This window comes from Artemia franciscana, chromosome 20, assembly GCF_032884065.1.
Source record: "Artemia franciscana chromosome 20, ASM3288406v1, whole genome shotgun sequence".
In the NCBI taxonomy this organism is placed as follows: Eukaryota; Metazoa; Arthropoda; class Branchiopoda; order Anostraca; family Artemiidae; genus Artemia; species Artemia franciscana.
This window is the reverse complement of record NC_088882.1, coordinates 21,554,281-21,569,384: the sequence shown is the minus strand read 5'-3', so window position 1 is coordinate 21,569,384 and position 15,104 is coordinate 21,554,281. Positions and strand designations below refer to the sequence as shown.

The 15,104-nt window shown below is 34.2% G+C and overlaps 1 protein-coding gene across 5 annotated transcripts in view; it reads right to left on the bottom strand.

Annotated features, from left to right (window-relative positions):
- LOC136039900 (putative inorganic phosphate cotransporter) overlaps nt 1-12,852 on the bottom strand; it is a 148,300-nt gene extending 135,448 nt beyond the window's left edge. For 4 of the 5 annotated variants that reach the window (XM_065723885.1, XM_065723884.1, XM_065723883.1 and 1 more), the window contains exon 1: nt 3,091-3,255. In XM_065723885.1, coding sequence (XP_065579957.1) covers nt 3,091-3,145 — 55 coding nt within the window. In that variant the 5' untranslated portion in view covers nt 3,146-3,255. Of the gene's footprint in view, nt 1-3,090; nt 3,256-12,831 lie in introns of those variants that run through there. The other variant, XM_065723887.1, reaches the window with a different exon arrangement.
- Between the last annotated feature and the right edge of the window lie 2,252 nt (nt 12,853-15,104).

The following is a 15,104-nucleotide window of genomic DNA, read 5'->3' as shown; positions in this document are numbered from 1 at the left end:
ACCCTCAAGAAAATCGACGTTATTTCATGCGAAGAGCCTGAGGAGGATTGAGGGCCTACGATGGTCTGACTTCGTCAGCAATGAGAAGCTTCTGCAGCTCACAAAGCAGTCTCGGTTTTCGACTCAAGCAGCCGATAGAAATCTTACGATGGTTCGGGAACCTGCTTCGAATGCCACCTTCTATTCGTTTTGAGTTTTAATGTTGCTCCTTATTTTCGGTTTAAAAAAAAAACTTGTTTTTTATTAATTTATCTTACATAGACTATGTGACTTTTCAGGAACGAAAGCACCACCGTGTGGTATCGCTTCCTCTTCAACTTGGAAGCTCAATATACCAGTGGCGGATCCAGGGGGCGCGTGCCCCCCTGACGTAGTGGTGGATTTTGTGGTTGGGATCGCTTGCTCTGTTTGACTTAAGACGAAAGTTATTTTTTTTTTTTTGTTTTGCAAACAATTTTGAAACAAGGTTTCAGTTACTTCGTGCGGTCTCTGTAAGATTTTACTAATGACGCATACCGCCAAAAAGTTTTTAATTAAATTTAGGTGTATCAAGAGAATCTGTCTGTATTACCACAAAAGTCAACTGGGAGTCGAGCCGCAAATCTTCATTTCGTAATAACAAGGAGGGGAGATCTAAAATCCGAACTTTTTTAGGCTGTCGAAATGATATTTCAGGATTGTATTGTCACAACGGGGTTGAAAAGCAAAATATTCACTTCTTTTTACTGTCAAATATTTATTTCCGAGTCTTCCTATGGCACTGAGGCAAATAATGTTATCATTACTTTTTTTGGCAGTCTGTTTTGGTTTTTTTTTTTTGGTTTCGCCTTTTTCGCAAAGCATGGTGGTTTTTACAACATTGTTGTTTTTAAGGGGATGTGTATAATAGAAAATAAATGTATGAGAAGTGCAAAAATTATTGATTTAAGTTTTGGATTTTGGTTAGCAAATGGTGACCACTTTACTGTTTATTTTCATCTAATTAAAGCTCTGTATTATATGACATATCACCTCCTCTGTTTATCCTAAAAGATTAAAATAAAGGCCAAACTCCTTAGAACTTTAATAAAGGTTCGTATAAGTATATACTTAAAACTAAGCATATGAGTCGAAATACTCTTTCAGAGATCGGAGTAATCATTTATGAAGAATAGATTTTCGAAAAATATTTTTATAAAAGAAGGCAAATAATTATGTGTTTATTTTTTTATCTAGCTGGTATAGATAGGTCTCTGAATTCTCAGTTTGAATCAGTGGAATGGCATCGATTTTTTTTTTCAACGTGTGGTAATAAAATGTTGAAAAAAGTGGAAATTCACGCAACTTGAGTTAACCACGGAAACGGAATGCAACTACAATACTACTTCAAAATTTCTCACCTTCTCAACACTAATCAGTCACAAAATATAGTTATGTTTTTGTATACGGGTTGTATATCTTGTCCATAAAATTGTCTAAACTGCTATATTTACTGCTGAGGATTTTTATACTTATTTTGATACACGCCATCGAATCATAATTTCCACGATTAGTTGTTTATAAATCAAATTTTTTACAGGACAATTCTCTTACTTAATACTAAATCTGAGGCAAATTTTTATTTTTGTGCTCAACAGACATATTGAGATATAAACTTTGAATTGAATATATGAAAATCTCAAGATTCAAAAAAAAAATAATTAGAAATCTACCACAGCTTCAAACCATGATACTTTAAAATCACCAATCTACACCTATTAAATACAAAAACAACAAACTCATAATTATTTATTTTTTAAGGAGAATTTCGACTCAGATGCTTAGTTTGAAGCACATACATGCATCTTTATTAGAGTTCATATTTTCCCGACGATTTTGATCTTTATTCGAATATTTTAGGATGAATAGAAGAGGAAATACTAACGAAGAGCTATGAACTGACAGGACTCTAGTCTGACAGGACTAGCCATTATACACATTCAACAAAACATTGAGGTAGACATCGAACGTGTAATAAATAGATATGGCGATTGTGAAAATATATAAATAGACTTTTCTTATAAAATTGTGAGTAAAATTCTAGTTAATTGACTTCTTGCTATCTCGGAAAGGGTTTAGGTTAGGAAAATCAAACTTTCAGGGATGAATCTAAAGACTAAATTATGTCCCGGGAAGGTATTTTGAAGTAATACCTTTGATGATCTTTAAAAATATGTGTGTTATAAAAGTGAAACCTTGCAAAATAGATCTTCTGCTTAATTGAAGTACAACAAAATTTGTTTTCAGCTTCATTACTTTGCTCAATCCCACTTTATAAGGTTTTAAAGATATACAAATACATTTCCTAAATTTTGAAAAAAAAACCGATATGGCTCAAAATTCTGCTCAAATAACAGGAATTGCATTTTCAGAACTAAAGGCAGAGAAAAAGCAACTAGTAACTGAAAATTAAGGTAAAATGTTGTTTTGTCAAAACTTCAATATTTGTTTTTGACAAAACTATTGAACTATTGATTTGACAACCTGTCATTTAGGCAAATTTCAGGGCCCTCGGAGGGAGAAGGAGTAGATGTGAGTACTTAAAAATACCTTCCCGGGACATACTTTAGCCTGTAGACCCATCCCTGAAAGTTTCATTTTCGTAACCTAAACCCTTTCCAAGATAGCAAGAAGTCAATTAACTTGAATTTTACCAAATTGTGAATTCTTTAACTTATGCGAAATATATAAAACTTTGAAAAGTTCCACTACCTACCTAAGACACATAATTGTTGAGGTTCCCTTTAAATTGCATGTATTTAAACACTTTTGTTGTACTTCAATTAAGCAGAAGATCTATCTAGCAAGGTTTCACTTTTATAACACACATATTTTTAAAGGTCCTCAAAGGTCAGGGCCCTCTAGAGGGAGAAGTAGAGGTAGTTGCTTCAAAATACCTTCTTGGGACATACTTTAGTCTGTAGATTCATCCCTGAAAGTTTCATTTTCCTAACCTAAACCCTTTCCGAGATAGCAAGAAGTCAATTAACTAGAATTTTACCAAATATTTTACAACACAAGCCTAACTTTGAAAAATTATCCATTTCACAGTAAGGCTACTAAATTAATTACCTTTTCTTGTACTGGAATTGATTTCTGCTTCATGTTGGACCAAGCTTATATCCATTCAATAACAATCTACTTTGCACTTAACCTTGAAGAATTCACGAGCAACTTATTTCAGGCAACTATCAACATTTATTAACTGAACTGCTCAAGTTTCTTTTATCATGAAACAACCTATCCACAAATTCATTACGTCAGCGTTTACCTTGCGGTAACCAGGTAATACACGCCCATAGACGTAATGATTTATCAATTCGCTGTACACTTTTTAATACAGAATTTTTTCTCTTGTTATTTAATCCGGCAGTTCGTTTTAACGGGCTGTAAGTAAGGAGCGATCCGGCCCACGGAGTTTTGATAATAATAAATAAATCAAAAGATTTGGCTTTCAATGATGTTTCCAAATATATAAAATGCATTAAGTTTAATGCTACCCATCAAAAGCTGTGAGCCCAAGAAAATTTGCTTGATTTTCAAATAACAAAGAGAAAATACTCTCAAATTGTCAAGGAATCTTCACGAAAATCAAACTATCAGATTCAGCATATCAGAAAATTGTACTGTAGAAGTTTCAAACTACTATCTACAAAAATTTAGTTTTGTAGAGAGATTCTCCTGCTATCAGGGATTTAGTTTGTTTTGCACCAAGAAAAATCAAGCACGTGCGTGTTAATTTGTTGCGGTTGCTTTCTTTCCAGGGATGATCGAATTGAAACAATAGTCCTAGAAGATCGGAAGAGGGCTGATTCAAACGGAAACGAAAAGTTCGAGTGTTCTTTTCAAGTGAGCAAGGAGACTGGGAGGTAACCAGCCCCCTCTCGTGCCCCTTTTTCCCAAAAGATCTCCGATCAAAAATGTGAGATAACTATTTTCTTCGGCATAGTTGGAAGGTTCAATAAGTATCTTCAGGGGGAGACATGAATCCCCACAGTCCCAAGGGAAAGGGTTGTCAGTTATTTTAACTTGCCCATTGTTTGCATTGATATTTTCAGAGCGAATTTTCTGAAGAGCGAGGTAGATTTCAATAAAGAGAATTTTCAGTGGGAAGGAAAGTTTCCTGGGGGTGTTGTCCAGGGAAAATTTACATGGGGGGGGGAACTTTCCATAATCTATGTACAGAATTATTTTCATTTGTTATACTTTCTCTATGGCTAATTAATTATAAACGCATAGGGAATGTTCCGAGGGAATTGTCCGGGGGAAACTTTCAGATAGAAGGAACTGTCTGGAGGATTTTCCAAAAATTTTCCAGGGAGGAGGAGATTTCTGGCATGATTTAAAAAACGATCACAAATTAAGTAAAAAGCAATTATTTTCACATAAAGTAAGCAAAATTTTCCAGGAGAATGGTCCGCAAGAATTATACTAGGGGGATTATCAGCGAGGAGGGCGTTGTCTGGGGGATATTTCCTGTGGGGTGGGGGATTTTACGAGGGGATAATTTTCCATAGGGGAATTTTCTGCAGGGGAATTTTTGTAAGACAGAAGGGGGTCTGCACAAGAAATTTCTCATTTAGGGTGGGGGAATTTTTCACAGATTTCCCGCCATTATTTGAAAAATAATCAGAAATTAGATAAAAAGAAGTATTTTCAACTGGAATTAAGGAATAATAATAAAACTTAAAACGAACAGAAATAATTCTGTATATTTGGGAGGCTGTCCCCACTCCTCAATCCCTTACTCTATATTTTAAAGTTTGACTTTCTGTCCTCCCCTTGGGCTGCGTGGGTTACTACATCACGATAGGTAAAATAATTGAACCTTTCTATCTTTCTGAGAAAAATGGCTGCAAAGAAGTTTTGATCCAGTGCCATGGTAAGTTATGAGGTACTTTGAGAAAATAAATTTATCATAATCTCTAAGCAATTCAAACAGTTCGTGGTAATGAACTATAAGTAAGGAGTGAACCAGCTCAGTATTAACCGAAACTCTAAAAAACGGGATTTTGATACCAATAGATACATCAAAAGAACTGGATTTTTATGCTGATTAAAAAAAATTGCCTTATTTTAAAAAAAGGGAGGAACATCCTCTAAAAGTCATAGCATCTTAGTGAAAATCACACCATCATATTCAACGTATTAGAGAACTCTATTGTAGAGGTTTCAAGCTCATATCCGTAAAAATGTGGAATTTTGTATTATTTCCCAGAAGAAAAATCACGGATGCGTTTTTTTTTTTTTTTTTTTTTTTTTTTTTTTTTTTTTTTTTTTTTTTTTTTTTTTTTTTTTTTTTTCAGGGATGATCTTATACATCTAGTGGACCTGAGTCACGTTGACAGGTTTTTTTTTTTCTATAGGTGGAATAAGTCAACGTCCCTCAAATGTACTTAAATGATTGTGTTTCGTATGTTATACGTAAATTTGAGCCTATATTTGGAATTTGTCAGTTCGATTTTGAAGATAAAAAGCTTAAGGTTGTTGATCGTTCGTTATGAATAGAAATTCTGCTATTTGCAGGAGTGATGTCAAAATGGTCTTTGCAGGGAAAAATAGATCTCCCAAATATCTTTGAAAGAAGATATCTTATGCTTTATTCTTTAAATTGTAAGGTACTTTTCCGATCGTCCACATGTTGCGGGTAGCCCTCAAAAATATAGAGATAGTACAATTTGGGGATCAGTGGTACAGTTTAGGGCCTTTCACCTTAGTTTTTCTTCGAAAGTGTCGTAACACTGCTCGATCAAGACATAGGGTGCGTTTCTTTACTTGTCCAATGGGATTTTTACTAATCGAGGTTTAACCCCTAAAAGATAGCAACAAATACTTGTCTGGCCACGTGTTACTGAAAACGGCAAGATTAATTGCGAATAATAACAACATTGGTCACGTGTAATTATTATTTTAATGCTATGTGAAGTTTTGACAAGGAAGAGGCTAGGACTTTGGGCCTGTTTCAAATTTTACAGGCAAATACAGCTTCAGCAATTATTTCAGAGCTGGGTAGCCTAATACAATTTGTGTGGCCAGAAGTTTAATTGTAAGATTTCAAATTGTGGTTGTCATTTGCCTTTTTAAGTCATTCCATTCAAGATGCTTTGGATATTTTTTATTGTGATAAATTGTCTTAATGCTCTGAAAAGGGAAAATTATTTCAATTGCATAGGATAGGAAAATTTTGGTAGGCTAATTAATTCAAAGTCCTAAATTAGCCAGGGAAGTGCTTTTTTTTTCACTAAAAAATCACCACGTTCTTTGAACTCCAATTATATAGCCCTGTTTTTGGCCCCCTTGATCCAGTTCCTGATTGTCATTTACACTAAATTTCACTTTTTCTGTTACCTATTTATGTTTCCACCAGTTTTACCATTGGGTAAAACTGGTACAAACAGTATTACTGGCTTTCATATAATTTGAATATACCACTTGATGCCTTTTGTAATGCTGTTTACAAATATAATAATTGCTTCTACCGCAAGTTCATATTTAAGCACTTTTTGACCTCTTAAAAATGACCTATATATGGGGTCATTACAAATCTATAATAGTTTAGAAACAAATTTGGGCTATATATTTGCACATCAGGGGGTGGGGGTAAAGTGTAGCATATATTTAATATGTAAACTAACCATTGCTTGAATTTTTGTGTGTGTGCTGTTGCACTGGTGATTTCTCTTTTCATTAAAATTTGATGTGCACAAACACATTAAAAAAAAACAGCAATGGTTAGTCTACGTATATAATATATGCTATGCTTTACCCCCACCCCCCTGATGTGCAAATATATAGCCCAAATTTGTTTCTAAACTATTACAGATTTGTAATGACTCCATTAATAGGTCATTTTTAAGAGGTCAAGAGGTGAAAAAGTGCTTAAATCTGAATTTGCAGTAGAAGAAATTATTATATTTGTAAAGAGCATATAAGAAGGCATCAAGTGGTATATTCACTTTATATGAAAGCCAGTAATACTGTTTGCACCAGTTTTACCCTTGTTTCTTGTTAATATTACTAAGGGGTCATAGTTAAGCACTAGAGAAGTCATTGTTAAATAACATGTGCTTATGTATATATAGCTTTTTGCTACTTATTCTTCTTTGGTTATAGAATGCTTGATGTGGTATAAGCCAAGAGAAGGACCTGTAGACCTATAGAAGAAAACCTGTTAAAAAAAGATGATTCTTTGTAATTTACATAATAATTATAGCTTTCTACATGCAGCCCTGCTCTACTTTAGCCCCAACCCTGCTAATATGGAAATCTATAGCTGAAATTACATATTTTCTATTGATTCTGCCAATCCTGACGTCAGAGGTTAGTCGGATTATCCCCACAAACGCTCAAGATTACTTGTCCGTGGGCTGGCACTTTATAACCCCCAAATAAAAAGATTATTGAGGATTGTGACGTCAATGCTATGTATTTTTTTAAATGGATAAACATGTGAAATCGTTAAGTCTAGAGAAAAGACAAGGAAACTGTAAATAATAGAAATAATCTTAGCTTTTCAGTGACCTGTAAGTAATATTATGCATATTCCTTAGTATCTAAAGGGTTTTTGGTGTTCTAGGCCTGTCTTGCATAGGCTAAGCTTCATAAGGAGTCAGAAGAAAAGTTTTTTTGTTATTAAAAAGGTTGATTCTTAGGGAGGCAGCTATCACATTGGTGAATTAGTCAAATGTTATTATATCAAACAGGTCTAGTTTCTAAACCATCCTATAATTATTAGTTGGAAAAAATTTAGAATGATTAGGCCAATACCTATAGCCTTTTATATAGTCTATATTTGTTGAGACTGCTATTTAAACTGGATTTTTAAGATACAGTAGGGGTAAAATTTTACTTTAGCTACTTTTGGCTATCTTTGAAAGAGGTTAGGCTAGGAAAATGAAACTTTCAGGGATGTGTCTACAGGCTAAAGTATTTCCCAGGAAGGTATTTTGAAGTACCTACTTCTACTTCTTTTCCCTCTAAAGGGTCCTGAAATTTTTGGGTGCCTTATTTTTTTGGTTATCAGTTTCTTTTTCTCTGGCCTTAGTTCTTAATTATTCTGGCCTTAGACAACTCCTGTTGATTGAGCAGAACTTTAAGCCATAACACTGTTTTTTCTAATTCTAAAAATAATCTTTTATGCCACCTCATTATAGGTTAAATATATGGCTTATATTATTTATTCTCCATGAATTTTTGTTTTATTTGATTTCATTGATGTCAGTTGCTTTCTGTTAAAAATATATTTATTTTTTTACATCAAGCTTCTTCTTTTGTGAAAAAATTTGAACTGTTTTTCTTTTTATATATTGTATAAAATGTAAAGGAATACCTGGCCCTTCATTTCACAGATTCAACTGAAAGTATTAGAGGCATCTTACATCAAAATTCATTTGACACATTTTAATGTTGTTTTTTTTTAGATGACATAGGACACCATTAAAGTTTTGCATTTGCTTTGCTAAAAATTGTCTTAAAGAGTGCCAAGTTTAGAGAGTTATGTTAATATTTTTCTTGCTGATGAGTATAATTTTTTTTTAAATTCCTTCTGTTTAAAGAATTTTAGAGAGATTCTGAGCCAACCATGGGTATATTGTTGTTACAAATGATTTTTCTCAAATGGGGTTGTGGAAAACAAGTAGAACATATAATTTCTCTTTTTTTATTATTTCAAAACCAGAATATCACAAAACTAAGCATTAATATTGCTGATTGTACCTTAAGTAAATACAATCCCTGATGGAGTTTTGTTGATACCTGTTTAAAAATTTATTTGTCTTAATGAAATACATATTGTTTGTGGGACAGCAATGAGCAACTATGACTTGAGTTATTTTTTTTTTTTCAATATTTTCTTTTTTCCAAATAATTTTTGTTCTCTGGTGACATTTGTATTCCTTCCTAAGTGGCTGGCACTCTAGGTTGAGAATCCTTTATCCAAAGGGCACAGGTTTAATTTCTGGCATTAGCAGTTTATTTGGTTTGGGACGAAGGTCAGTGATGTAACTCTGTAAGTTCAGCCAGAATTGGCCCAAACTTAACAGGTTACCTAGAGAAATCTGGGGTCAGTAAGCAGGAAGGACATGCAAAAGCATAGGATGACTGGCTCCTAGCTTCCTATTGCACTTCCTGTCTAAAGGATTACCTGGTCCTTTACTAGGCTTCTGACTTAGCCATAGGAGCTTTCTTTTAAACCCATTAAATATAAGTACAAAGGAAGAAATGTCAGTAAGGTGGTCCTTCCTTTTCCATGAATTTTTGGTGTACAGACAACAGTGTAGGTCATAAGAATTGGCTGGTGAATGTTTTGCAAGGTTTAAAAATTTAGGGCAATTGCTCAGGTTGGCAACTGAGCACAAAAGTAAAATTTTGTGAATGGTTTTTCTTTGTGAATGTCATATTTATGTCATGTCCAGAATTTTAAAGTTAATCTTCATTGTTTTTTTTTTTAATTTCCATGGCCCTAGGACTTTAGTGTATTAAAACCTACCTATGTCCATCCATTTTCTTTTAAACAGAGAGGAGTTCTATGTTTCCTAGCTTCAATAAATTTATAGTCAATTTTGAGACCAGGGTTACAAAGTAGGTCAAAACTTGCAAGTGGAACTATGATATGACTAATTAATTTGTAAGAAATGTATATCAATTTAAAGATTAAAAAATTATGTAGAAAACAAACAAGACAAATAAATAAAAGTATCCCTTTACAACCATTTAATTAAGTGTAACAAATGTAGATTATCCCTAAGATTGAAATGAACAAAGCTTCAATTATGAATCTGTTTTCTTTAAACAGACTGAAGGGACAAACCTCCAAGCTATGACAAATTCAATCTCACTTTTGATCTCTTTCCTTTTCAATAGGAACTTTCTTTGGATTTTTTTTCAACCAAGTAAAAACATTAGGGACATGATCAGGTATAAGTGACCTTCCACTAAGCCTACATAAAAAAGGTAAAGGATACGGCATTAGACTTTACAGTCCCTACCGGCGGTGCTGATCTCCGTTTCTTGGCCCTTCAGCCAGGAAGTGCAATGGGGGGTTGGGGGCCAGCCATCCTGTGCTTTCACACACCCTTCCTGTTTACCTTCCCCAGATTTCTCCAGGTACCCATTTAGAGCTGGGTCGACTCTGGCTAAGCTTACAGAGTCACGCCACTGACTACATACCCAGGGGAAAATTGTGCAGCTATACTAATAATTGGTAAATTTTTTGTTGTTCATATGTTTGATTTACAAATAAAGTGAACATACTCCTTGATGCCCTTTTTTATTTTTTACAAACATAATAAGTGCTTCAAGTACAAGTTTTTGAGCTCTTGAAAATGACCAAAGTATACTCAAATAGTTTTTGGGTATAAGAAAGCTTAAAACATTGGTCTCAAACTTACTGTTTCATTATTAATCCCTTTTTTACATGTTGTATAATCTATGAGCACTGATTTTCCACAATTAAGTTGGATTAATAAATTTTACAATATTATGCTGTATTTCTTCTTCTTTGATGCCAAATTTTCAATTAAGGTATGTGTTTTTGGTCATTTTTGACAAAATAATGTATGTTTTTCACTGCCAAAATTTGTTAGGTTAAGTAAGGTCAAAAAGTGCTTAAACTTGAACTAGCAAAATAAGCAATTATTATATTTGTAAAGAACATACAAAAAGGCATCAAGTGGTATATTCATTTTATTTTTAAATCAAAATATGAACAACAAGAAATTCACCTCTAACATGCCTAATTTGCAAACATATAGCCCAAATTATATATTTCCAATGTTTTCTGCCACCTGTTACTTGTTTTTCCAGTTCTTGTTTTGCCACAGTTGCCTCAATTAACAGGTACAAGGGTTGAGGGATAGATTGGCAGAATCAATAGAAAATATGTAATTTCAGCTATAGATTTCCATATTAGCAGGGTTGGGGCTAAAGTAGAGCAGGGCTGCATGTAGAAAGCTATAATTATTATGTAAATTACAAAGAATCATCTTTTTTTAACAGGTTTTCTTCTATAGGTCTACAGGTCCTTCTCTTGGCTTATACCACATCAAGCATTATATAACCAAAGAAGAATAAGTAGCAAAAAGCTATATATACATAAGCACATGTTATTTAACAATGACTTCTCTAGTGCTTAACTATGACCCCTTAGTAATATTAACAAGAAACAAGGGTAAAACTGGTGCAAACAGTATTACTGGCTTTCATATAAAGTGAATATACCACTTGATGCCTTCTTATATGCTCTTTACAAATATAATAATTTCTTCTACTGCAAATTCAGATTTAAGCACTTTTTCACCTCTTGACCTCTTAAAAATGACCTATTAATGGAGTCATTACAAATCTGTAATAGTTTAGAAACAAATTTGGGCTATATATTTGCACATCAGGGGGGTGGGGGTAAAGCATAGCATATATTATATACGTAGACTAACCATTGCTGTTTTTTTTTAATGTGTTTGTGCACATCAAATTTTAATGAAAAGAGAAATCACCAGTGCAACAGCACACACACAAAAATTCAAGCAATGGTTAGTTTACATATTAAATATATGCTACACTTTACCCCCACCCCCTGATGTGCAAATATATAGCCCAAATTTGTTTCTAAACTATTATAGATTTGTAATGACCCCATATATAGGTCATTTTTAAGAGGTCAAAAAGTGCTTAAATATGAACTTGCGGTAGAAGCAATTATTATATTTGTAAACAGCATTACAAAAGGCATCAAGTGGTATATTCAAATTATATGAAAGCCAGTAATACTGTTTGTACCAGTTTTACCCAATGGTAAAACTGGTGGAAACATAAATAGGTAACAGAAAAAGTGAAATTTAGTGTAAATGACAATCAGGAACTGGATCAAGGGGGCCAAAAACAGGGCTATATAATTGGAGTTCAAAGAACGTGGTGATTTTTTAGTGAAAAAAAAAGCACTTCCCTGGCTAATTTAGGACTTTGAATTAATTAGCCTACCAAAATTTTCCTATCCTATGCAATTGAAATAATTTTCCCTTTTCAGAGCATTAAGACAATTTATCACAATAAAAAATATCCAAAGCATCTTGAATGGAATGACTTAAAAAGGCAAATGACAACCACAATTTGAAATCTTACAATTAAACTTCTGGCCACACAAATTGTATTAGGCTACCCAGCTCTGAAATAATTGCTGAAGCTGTATTTGCCTGTAAAATTTGAAACAGGCCCAAAGTCCTAGCCTCTTCCTTGTCAAAACTTCACATAGCATTAAAATAATAATTACACGTGACCAATGTTGTTATTATTCGCAATTAATCTTGCCGTTTTCAGTAACACGTGGCCAGACAAGTATTTGTTGCTATCTTTTAGGGGTTAAACCTCGATTAGTAAAAATCCCATTGGACAAGTAAAGAAACGCACCCTATGTCTTGATCGAGCAGTGTTACGACACTTTCGAAGAAAAACTAAGGTGAAAGGCCCTAAACTGTACCACTGATCCCCAAATTGTACTATCTCTATATTTTTGAGGGCTACCCGCAACATGTGGACGATCGGAAAAGTACCTTACAATTTAAAGAATAAAGCATAAGATATCTTCTTTCAAAGATATTTGGGAGATCTATTTTTCCCTGCAAAGACCATTTTGACATCACTCCTGCAAATAGCAGAATTTCTATTCATAACGAACGATCAACAACCTTAAGCTTTTTATCTTCAAAATCGAACTGACAAATTCCAAATATAGGCTCAAATTTACGTATAACATACGAAACACAATCATTTAAGTACATTTGAGGGACGTTGACTTATTCCACCTATAGAAAAACAAACCTGTCAACGTGACTCAGGTCTGAGTCATTTTGCATTCAATAATTGTCATATAATAAGTCCAAAAAGCTGTTTCGTGTTTCGTCCATATCCTTGCCCGCCCCCACCTCAAAATCCCCAAAGCAAATCCTTTTCTTACCCTTCTTCTCCAAAGCACAATAAATTTAATTTAAAACCCTAGCAAATTCTCAAACCCATCAAGTCTCCTGGTCGCGATTCCCCAATCGGTTTGTTTTTCCTAAGCTTTTAGTTGCTAATGCTGAAAGTCTTAATTTTGAAAAGCTTACTGAACTCGAGGTGGTTCGAGGTGAAGCTCAATTCCATGACCCAGGGTCCCTACGCCTGACAAATTATTCAGAGTTTATTAAACTCCGTCCTTCAGACCATCCACTCGGGAAAAAAAGTAGCGGAGTTTTGTATTTTTTACTAAGAGTCACCTTTACCCAAAGGTTATTCAAGTCCCTAGCTTATCTGAGTATGATGAAATCCTTTGGCTAAGTGTTAGACCAACAGTACTCCCTCGTCCATTTACTATAATTGCAAAAGCTGTTTTCTATTACTCCCAAAATCTAAATATCGAGTCAAAACGTAATTTTATACAGCAATTACAGGCAAGTGCGGATTTTTTTATTTCTAAATACCCCAATGTTGGCCTTTTTTAGTTGGCGATTCCAACGACCTTAAAATGGATTCTTTTTGTGCTTCCCATAAAGTAAAGCAAATTGTTAAAATACCGACGACTCGGGGAAATACCTCTCTTGATGTTATTTTAACTAATATGTACAATTTTTACAGCACTCCCTTAACTTTGCCCCCATTAGGTGGGAGTTATCATCTTTCCATTTTGGTCCCCCTCCTCAAATTTTAAGCATACTTTCTCAATAGCTTATACCACTTACCACCCTCTTCAAAATTCTAGTCTTTTTTCTTTTGGTATTTGGCTGAGTACTAAAGATTGGTCCGACATTTATAGTTTACAAAACCTTGATGAGAAAGCAGCCACTTTTCATAAAAAGCTAATAGATAAATATCAAATTTGTTTCCCATAAAAAAGGTTTAAAAGGTGCTCAAGTGATAAACCCTTTATTAATCAAACAATGAAAACACTAATTAGAACAAAATTGAAGCTGTTTAAAAATGGAAAACTCAATAAAGCCAATATACTAAGATTTTCAATTAAAAGATAAATTTGTAAATTGGCACGATCGTACTACAAAAATAAGATAGAAGAATTGTCCACTAATAAGCCAAAAAACTGGTAATCCGAGGTTAAAAAGCTATGCGACAGGAGTCTTGACCAGCTTAATTTCAACTTACCAGAGCCCCCTGATGTTACTGCGAATAGCCTAAATAAATTTCTCGCTTTCATTGTCCAGAGCCTTCCAGAATTGCCAATCCAATTATCAACAGGAGCCCCGTCCCCCTTTTTCCCGACTGTTTCCCTGTCTAAGGTTGAAAGAAGAATTGACAAACTAAGGAAGACAAGTGTTTGTCCTTTGGATATCCCGCTCCGTCTTATTAGAGCCTTCGGTGACTTCCTTTCTAAGCCCTTGTCTGTCCTGTTTAACGAAATTACTAAGTCTGGGCAAATTCCAACAATTTGGAAACAGGGTTTCATTACCCCTTTGAAAAAGAAAAACGGAAAGCCTGGCTTTGAAGGCGTTCGACCTATTACTCTTACTCCTATTTTTTCAAAATTGTATGAAGGATTCCTTACAGATTGGCTGAAGGAAAAAATCATACCTCTTGCTGACCTGAAGCAATTCGGAAACCTAAAATCAACTTCTACTTTCCGCTACCTCGTTTCTCTTATTGACCACATCGGGAAAATCCTTGAAAAGCCTAATTCCTGGCTAAACTTAATTTCCATTGACCTTCAGAAAGCCTTTGACCTTGTTAACCACAATATTTTAATTGAGAAACTAGTAACCGAGTTCAATATCGATCCCTTACTGATAAAATTGGTTGCCTCCTTTTTAACAAATAGATCGCAGGTGGTTAAATACTAGAGCCACTACTCAAATCTTCTCCCTATCTATAATGGCATACCATAAGGAACTCTCCTAGGCCCTGTCCTTTTTTCAGTCATGATTAACAGCTTTGCGAAGGAAGTTCCTGACCGTTGGAAATTTTTTGATGACCTAACGATGTTGAAATTTGCTTCACAAATTTAATAAGCGACCCTATGAGTATCCTCAATGAAATTGGAAGTGAGGCTTTGGACTTAGATATGACAGTAAACCCATCTAAATCCATGATAATGCCGATTTGTTTCC